The 9,473-nt window shown below is 37.1% G+C and overlaps 1 protein-coding gene across 1 annotated transcript in view; it reads right to left on the bottom strand.

Moving 5' to 3' along the window:
* Positions 1-6,734: 6,734 nt before the first annotated feature.
* The window catches only part of LOC101823246 (vomeronasal type-2 receptor 116-like), a 46,987-nt gene continuing 44,248 nt past the window's right edge, over positions 6,735-9,473 (bottom strand). The window contains exon 7 of the mRNA XM_040733821.1: positions 6,735-7,660. Within this exon, the coding sequence (XP_040589755.1) occupies positions 6,735-7,660 (926 nt within the window). The remainder of the gene's footprint in view (positions 7,661-9,473) is intronic.

Below are 9,473 nucleotides of genomic sequence, written 5' to 3'. Positions count from 1 at the left end.
ATGCATGTGTCCTGGGCATGGACACACACACACACACACACACACACACACACACACACACACACACACACACACACAGAGTTGCAATGGTTGTGATTATGGAGGAAAAGTAGACGGGAGGTTTCATATGTGGTTAAGAAAGAGCCATAATCCCTTCTGCATTATGTCTCCCAGGTGCAGGTATTTTGTGTTGGAGTGCTCACACTCATGTTAGCAACCCATCATCTATATTCTGTAAGGAATCCCAATAAATACATGGGATGTTCAGAGTGAAATTTAGTGGAATTGATCTTGTGGTTGCTATTGGAAATTTAAGAGAAGGCACAGATGTAGATTACACCTTTCCCTGGTTATGCCTTTGAGAAACAAAACCATTCTAAATTATTTTATAGTACATTCCTTTTTGAAATCATGGGTTTTTTCTTTTAAGCCACTTTTAACCTAAAGGAAAGTACTTCCTTCACAGATACTCATTGTGAAAAAGCAACATGATGTTAGTAGACAGTTTGATCTGTCCCATAGTATAATCAATAAATTATTGTTCTCTACATGTTTCTAAAACAAAAGTGTCTACACTGCGAGAAATTTTGGCTATTTTTTGCTATTAAAATTAACCAGAGTGTATTAAGAATTATCAGCACATATGCATTGTTGTTCAAGTATAAATTAATTTATTCTGTGGCTTTTATTAGAGAATATCTCTTTAATAAAAAGAAGATTAATATCTCAGCCACTCATAAGATGAGCAGGAAAGACTTCTGCAGTCAGGCTACACCAACAGCCCCCATGGAACACTACACCCTAGAAATACCACTTTGTACCCAATCCCTTTTATCTCTAGCAACCTGAGTGGCTCCCTGGGACACAGACATCTATTTGACAGAGGATTGAGAGGTGAGTGATTAGCTTCTTACCAAGAACAGACATCAACTAGTGATGGGAGATGCCATTTTAAATCTGTCTCTTATTGGTTGTTGAATAATGTACTGTTGGCCAATAGGGAAGTAAGATAGGTGGGACTAGGAGTCGAGCAGGACTCTGGGGAGGAGAAACACAGGGAGTCACCATGTAGCCACCATAGGGGTAAGAAGTCCAGACCTTTTCTCCAGTAAGAGAAATACTTACATGGGTTAAATACTTAAGTCAGAGATAGCCAGTAAGAAACAAGCAAATGGCCAACGGCTTCATAATTAATACAGTGTCTTGTGTATTATTTGGGGACTACAACACGGCAGAGCCCAGGTGACTGGTGGGGAAAAACCAAAGTGGCTGGCAAGGAAAAGGCTTCTCTCAACAAACCAGGCCCTTGGTCCAGGGGCAAAATGCCAGACCCTTCCCCTTCCCATCTCAGCCATATTAGCAGGTAAGCAGGATAGATTACCTCCAGACATGCTATATCAACATCACCCACAGGAGCCTGAATCCTAAAATCTCCACATTTCCCATAATCCCTCTAATCACCAGTGACATCCACAGCTCACTGTGATACAACAGTCTATCATATGGAAATGACTTCGATAGAAGACTGAGAGAGAGGACTAAGAGAGAGGACCAAAAGCAACTCTCTGGGACACAGACATCCACTGCATAGCATTAGCTTCCAGAGAGGACTAACAGGGTTATATAAAGAAGCAAAGACACTGTCTGCACCAAGTGGAAGTAGAGATGGGCACCTGTCAATACAAGAATACATTCATCAACCTAAAGAACAATAGGGTAACACCAGAAACTAGTGGTACTACATCAGGAAGACATGAACATCCCAAGGCAGAAGCTAAAAATGGTAGAGTCCCTTAAAGAAGAAATGAAGCATTCCCTTAGAGAAATGGAGAAAAAGACAAGCAAAAAAATGTGAAGAAATGAGTAAATTCCTTAAAAAGTCAAGAAAAGCAGGAAAAAACAAACAAACTAGTCTAAGACTTGAAAATTAGAATGGAAGAAATAAAGAAAACATAAATGGAAGGAATTCTGGAAATAAAAAATGTGAGGAAATGAACAGGAACTTCAGAAGCAATTATAACCAAAGAATGCAAGAGGGGGAAGAGAGACTCTCAGGTGTTGAAACTACAATAGAGGTTAAACACAACATTAAAGCCAAGAAAGTCATAATAAAAAATGTCCAGGAAATCTTGGATACCATATAAAGGCCACACCTAAGAATAATAGGGATTCGAGGAAGAAGTATACCTGCTTTAGAAAGGCCCAGAAAATATGTTCAATAAAATCATGAAAGAAAGTTTCCCATCCTAAAGAATCAAATGATTATGAAGATACAAGAAGGTTAAAGAACACCAAATTGACTGGAAGAAAAACAACAAAAATTTTCCCACCACATAATAATAAAAAAACACAGTACATACAGAATAAAGAAAAATATTAAGTGTTGCAAAGGAAAAGGTTACATAACATAAAGCAGACACATCAGAGTCACAATGCAGAAACTCAAAGCCAAAATGCTCTGGACAGACACTATGCAGTCACTAAGAGTTCATGAATTCCAACCCAGATTACTATATCCAGCAGAACTTTCAACTACCATAGATGAAGGAAAAAGATATTCTATAACAAAACCAGAGTTATGTAATACCTAGTCGCCAATCCATCCCTACAAAAAGCATTAGAAGGAAAACCCCAACCCAAAGAGGTTAGACATACTGAGTAAAGTACAGACAATAAATAATGCCACACAACAAATCTTAAAGAAAGGAAAACACACACACACAGAGAGAGAGAGAGAGAGATAGATACATACATACATACATACATACATACATGCATACATAGATGGGGGTGAAGGAGACAGAATCACAACCTCCCCCAAAATAACAACAAACAACAATCACTGTTCATTGACATCCTTTAAAATCAGTGATCTCAACTCTCCTATAAAAAGGCACAGGTTAACAAAGTGAATAGGAAAACAGGATCCACCCTTCTGCTGCATACAGGAAACTTACCTCAACTTGAAAGACACACATTTGCTCACAGTAAATAGGGTACAGAGCTAAACAGAATTTTCAACAGAAGAATTTCAGATGACCAAAATGTACTTAAGGAAGTTATCAACATCCTTAATCATCAGGGAAATACAAATCAAAATGACAATGAGATACCATCTTACACTTATCAGAATGAAGCAGAGACAGATACCCACAGCTAAACACTGAGCTGAACTCCTGGAACTTAGTGACAGTGATGGAGGAGTGATGAACAAAGTGGTCAAGACCGAGATGGTGAAATCCACAAAGACCAGATAAGGGGGAGCTCTTGAATCCCAGACTGATATGCCTGAGAGGCCAACAGGGGACTGATCCAGACTCCATGAATGTAGTCTCAGTGAGGAGGCCACAGATACCACTGGGGCCTTGGGTAGCAGATCAGTGTTTACCAATGGTTTATGAATGATCTTTGGGAGCACATTCCAAACAGAGGGATGCTCTCTCAACCTGGACACATGTGGGAGAGCCTAGGTCCTGCCCTGGATGAAATGACAGACTTTAGAGATTTCCCCAAGGGGGGGCCTCACCCTCCCTGGGGAATGATGTGGTTATTCGGTGGGGGGCTGGGATTGACATGTGACACATTCATGTTTCTAATTTAAATAAAAGCATTACAAAAAATTCTGAGGACAGTTTATGTTGGAAAGAATGTAGACTCAGTGTAACTCTCCTCCACTGATGGTGGGACTACAAACATCTTCAGCCATTTTGTAAATCAGTTTGGAAGTTTCTAAGAAAGCTGGCAATCAATCTACATCAAGACCTAGTGATATCATTATTGGGCATTTACCCAAAGGATACTCATTCATACCATATGGACATTTACTCAACAATGTTCATACCAGTATTATTCATAATAGACAGAACCTGGAAACAGCCCAGGTGCTCCTCAACTGAAGAATGGATAAGGAAAATGTGGGATATTTAGACAAAGGAGTACTATTCAATTAAAAAATGATGGTCTCATGAATTTTCAGGCAAATGGATGGAGCTAGACATAATCATCCTGAGTGAGGTAACACAGACTCAGAATGACAAACATGATATGTATTCACTCATGATTTTAAATTATATGTAAACCAGAGGATAAATGCACTAAGGTCTTCAGCCCCAGAGAAGCTAGGTGACAAGGAAGATCCTAGGAGGGACAAATGGATACCCTGGTAAAAGAAATTAGATGACATCTACAGGGTAAACTGTGGGTGTGGGCCATAAGGGGGATGACAGGGAAGAGAAGAGGAGGGAATGAGATGTTCTGGTTGGGGGTGTATGTAGTGGAAGAACACTGAAAATGATATTTTAACACGGAGATCCAATGTCAGAGGAAGCTACTCTCCTGGATTACTCCCTCCCAATTACATATCTTGAAAAAGGTTTGGAGGAAAACCTTTTTTTTACAGGCATGAATCAGAATCTCTTCAGGGAAACAACCTTAGGGGAGTGGAGTAGAAGTAACAACATTTCACCAGATGCAGAGTAGATTGCTATATTACTGCAGTGGTTTCCCCCTTAGTCATGTGAAACACAAGAGGTAACAACTTGAGTCAGAGTTCAGAAGAAATGGATACATTGGCTGGAAACCTCCATTACCAGATTGGAGCAGAGCTCAGATGTAATGGCTCTCTTGGAGAGGGACAGGATTGCCACATCATGTAAGGAAACCATTCTCCATGAGACCACAACTTCACGTACAGCCTGACTTCCTGAGAAGTCAGGATACTTGTTCCCTGACAGTTGTAGGTATCTAAGATACTGTCCATTCACAGCTGTAGGCATAGCCTGACTTCCCAAAATGTCACGATACATTTCCCTGCAGAGCTGTAGATATCCAGGACAACTTCCCTTCACAGCTTAAGTTATAGTCTGGCTTTCTGACAAGTCAAGATAGCTTTCCCTCCAGCTCCTCAACAATTAAAAATGTGGCCTGACTTCCCAACAAGTTTGAACATCTTACTCAACAGGCAGTGACATGTGCACCAACAACTCAAAATGCCTTTGATACAATATCCTCTTAATTCTGTTCCTAAATAGCTTCAAATATAATGCCTGAAATTATCAAGTCTCACAGAATACTCCAGCTAGTGTCAACAATTATCCTGCTCTTCTCCAAATTCCCCTAAAGATGCCAACCCCCAAAAGGACAGAAAGCAATCTATAGAAAGTACTGCTACATTTCCCCAAAATGGGACATGGATGTTTGTCATGATTTAAAGAGAGTTAACTAGAAGTTGATGTTAGTCATAGTTAGCAAAAGCTGTAAACAATGGAGTAGTATTCAAGGATCTCTTTCTGAAGGAAAAAGGGGATAGAATACAGAAATGAAGATATAATAGAACAGATTATTGAACCTACTTTAGTCCAAAAAGCAACTACTATTCTCAAAATGTTTTACATTTGTGTGGTTTTAGTTTATTGACACAAATTACAAGACATTTTGGCAATACTATATGTATGTTTTCTACTATTGTTTGGAGTATTGTGCAGTTTGCTAATTGACAGTTTAAGCTTCTCTGAGATCTAAGACTTCACTGTCTCTTAGTAGTAGGTTTGCTTTCTAGAACTAGGCCTGCTTAATCTCTTCACAGTCAGAAATGATGTTCATCATCAGATACCAACAGTATTTTTGACAGCTCCTGCAAAGTTACCACAACGAGGACAGCATTCACACTAGTACAAGTACAACAATTTATTGTGCTTTTGTTTAATGATATCCTATTGACAAATTTTTAATTAATTCATTCCATGGTTTTTATGAAATTGTGATGAATTCTGAATAACAATTTAATAGTAAATTGCAGTTTGTAACAAATTCATGATGTTAGAAGACTACAAAAAATTCAAGAAAAAGCAGTGAATTGGAAGATCACCCAGATAAAATATATGTAGATGTCTATAAGTTAGTTTATTCAGTGAGATATAAAATAGTTGGAAATGTGATATATGTCATCAGGCTGTTAATCAGGAGGTCCACATAGTAGTGACTTGTTGTCATTGACATTGGGTAATAAAATAAAATTCTTGGAAGTCTACACTCCAACATAGCATGCAGCATATTTTTGCAAGGATCTAATATTATGTTGATAAAGATTACATTTACATTTGAAAACCTGGAAACCTTCAGTATAATCACACAACCCAAATTAAGTATGATAATTTAGTAAAGCACCTTGAGATTTTAAGAAAAAGATGACATTCTTTTACAAATCTGTTATATTAAAAGTTGAATATAAAAGAAAATTGAAATCTATGTTTTGACATAGTGATTGAGAGATAAGAGGAAATTTTACCACATTTAAAGCATATGATTATTGCAAGTGGAGGACAGAATGCATTAAATTGTAAAGCCAATTAAATCATTAATATGAATATTAACAGTCCATATTAGACAACAATATAAATTCTCATCATGAGCCAGGTGTGTGGCTGGCCATCCTTAGTCTCAGTACATGAGAAGCAAATGAAGGCACAGTTAAAAATATTGTGGTCTTCACAGAAGTTTTCAGACAAGTGCAGATACAAAATGACATTCTGCTCATATGAAAATATTACCTGGATTTTAGACATATAAACTTTCAGTATCTCTTGCATAAAGAGGTTCAAAAACAATTTAATGAACAAATAATATTCAAAGAATCAAGCTTGTAGTATAATTGTGTAACACATTTGAAGTTGAGTTCAACTGGATGTCGTCTTTCAAATTAATCTCTTAATATAAGAACTATGTCTAGTTTTGAACTAGGTTTTGAGGTTATTCCTTCTAGAACGTGACCTGTTCCTGATATGATATAGACTATTCTTATCTGGCCTTATCAAGATAATGTAGCACTTTGGGGCAAAAATGAAGCCAAGGAGGGATGCACTAGAAGTCAAGATAGAGAAGACTTCCATAGCCACCATGACCTTCCCCTTGGTGCTGTGGTAGACAGGGAGGAATGTGACCCAGACACAGAAGAACACCAGCATGCTGAATGAGAGGAATTTGGCTTCATTGAATGTGTCTGGTAGATTCCGGGACAAGAAAGCCACAGCATAACTCCCAAGTGCCAAGGAGCAGAGGTATCCCAGGACACCATGGAAGGCAAAATCTGAGCCCTTGTTGCACATAATGATGATATGTCCATGTTCTGCATAAGCATCTTGGTCAAGAAAGGGAGGAGAGGTTCCTAGCCAGATTGCACAGAGGACAAGGTAGATCAGAGTACATATGGGGATGATTAAGTTTGGGGCCTTTGATATTACTAACCACCTCACCACTCTGTTTGGAAAAGTGACCTTGAAGGCAATAACTACTGTGATAGCTTTGGCCAACACAGTGGCAAGAGCCACAGTAAAAGCACCTCCAAATGTGATCTGCTGCAATATACAAGCAGTAGTGTTGAGACAACCAATGAAGAGAAAGGTACAGAGGAAGCAGATGGTGAGTGTGATGAGCAAGGTGTAGCTTAGTGTCCTATTATTAGCCTTGACAATTGGAGTGTCTCTGTTCTTCACAAAGAGCCCAAGAACCAGAGCTGTGAGTACAGAGAAGCAAAGAGCTACAGTTGTGAGAGACATCCCCAGGGGGTCCTTGTAGTCAAGAAAACTCACAACTTTCTGGAGGCATTGCTTCTTCTCCGGGTTTGCATAATGACTTTCTGGACATTTAATGCATTGATCCATATCTGTTCAGAAATGAAGGTGATCATGAGTCTATGTTGAGTTGTTAATTTTTTCCTAGGGCATTTCTCAGTGCCTGCTCCTTGGATTATTATCCAAGTTACTTTCCTTTATTCTCAGGGACAATAGAAAATGTACTCGGCAGTGAATTATTCCATATTTATACATCCTGTCTTCCTTATTAGATATTTTACTTATTATTTATATGCACATAAATGTGTGTGAATCTAACACAGTCCTCTTTTCTCCTGCTACACTCCTCACCTTCTCTCACTTTTCCCTCTCAACTCAATGTTCTCTCTATCTCTTGTTTTTACATTTTAATACATATTGAGTCTATTCAGTTATGCTTGTATATACAAAATGTGAGCACATGGGTAGCAATTCAGAATCCACAACTTTAAGGAAAAGTGATGTCCCTCTTTTTCTAGTCATCAGTTGCTCAGTAGCTTCTTCTCCAGCTCATTTTCTTTATAGTGATATTAATCAAAGAAATCTTATGTCTTTTCTCTCTTATGATTTCTGCTGCTGTTTGTGCTAATGGTGTATCTGTGGTCAAATATATTTGAAAATTTCTGTATTGAGCACAAACTTCATTTTGTGTATCCCATCTTATGCCATATTTTCACTATTAATTGGATAGTTGTATACAGCAAAAGTGGTATAATTGCTTTTGAAATAATTTTCATAGAGTTCTTGAATGTGGATTCAAATTTTTCTTATTTTCATAATTTTTTGTTTTATAGTTTTGTTTCTTCTCTGCTGAAGCTTTACTGTATAAGAATTGCTACATTTTCAAAGGCTTGAATAGTGCACTAGTGAACATTTGTCATTACTACTGAGGAAATGTCACAATCATTTAAACATTTCTAGAGTATCTAGTAAAAAAGTCTTGAAAGTTTGTAAAATTCATTTTGTGTTTGAAATTCAGGCAGATGGATTTGTATACATTACATTTCCACTGTCAATTTTTCCTATATTTCTTAAAACGAAATCAGCACTAGATCATCATACTTATTTTCTTGATAAACTTAATAGATATTTAAATATACTTTAGCAGAATAAAATTTATTTCTTATATGTCTTGTAAATATTTACTTGTTTCCTTACATTATTGTGACACTTTGACATAACTCTTCTTAGGACCTAATTTAAAGATTTTATCTCAATGCCAGTTATTTCCTTTCTTTTATATGGAAGTATTTATTTTCTTTTCATTTTCTATTTTGTAATGAATAATTCAAATATATAACTCCATCACTTAATAAAGGTACATAATAGATATAGTAAAATTAGTTTATATAGAATGAGGATCTCTATTCCAAGATACTATTAACTTTTTGTGTAACATTCAAGCAGTAATCTTTTCTACTTCAAGTGTTTAGTAGAAGTAGCCCCCATAATTTCTTTGTTTGTTTTTTTGAGACAGGGTTTCTCTGTGGCTTTGGAGCCTATCCTGGAACTCATTTTTTAGACCAGGCTGGCCTCGAACTCACAGAGATCCACCTGCCTCTGTCTCCAGAGTGCTGGGATTAAAGGCATCCACCACCAATGCCCAGCTCCACCATAATTTTTGCCATAAACTTATTAACTATGAACTAAGAAGTTCTTTTTATGTGTAAGTGAAACACTCTTTACATGTACGCCAAAATATTCACATAACTACCATAAAACAAATTGCCAATATATATGTACATATGTACGCCTATACAGGGGCATTAACTCTCTCATATATATATGTATATATACATATATATCCTATAAATATAGACATACATAGATATTTATAATAATGTATATATATAGAAAATGCTCATA

Source organism: Mesocricetus auratus, unplaced genomic scaffold (assembly GCF_017639785.1).
Source record: "Mesocricetus auratus isolate SY011 unplaced genomic scaffold, BCM_Maur_2.0 Super-Scaffold_100037, whole genome shotgun sequence".
Taxonomy (NCBI): domain Eukaryota; kingdom Metazoa; phylum Chordata; class Mammalia; order Rodentia; family Cricetidae; genus Mesocricetus; species Mesocricetus auratus.
Note: the sequence above shows the minus strand (reverse complement) of the source record. Positions and strands in the feature narration are given on the sequence as shown.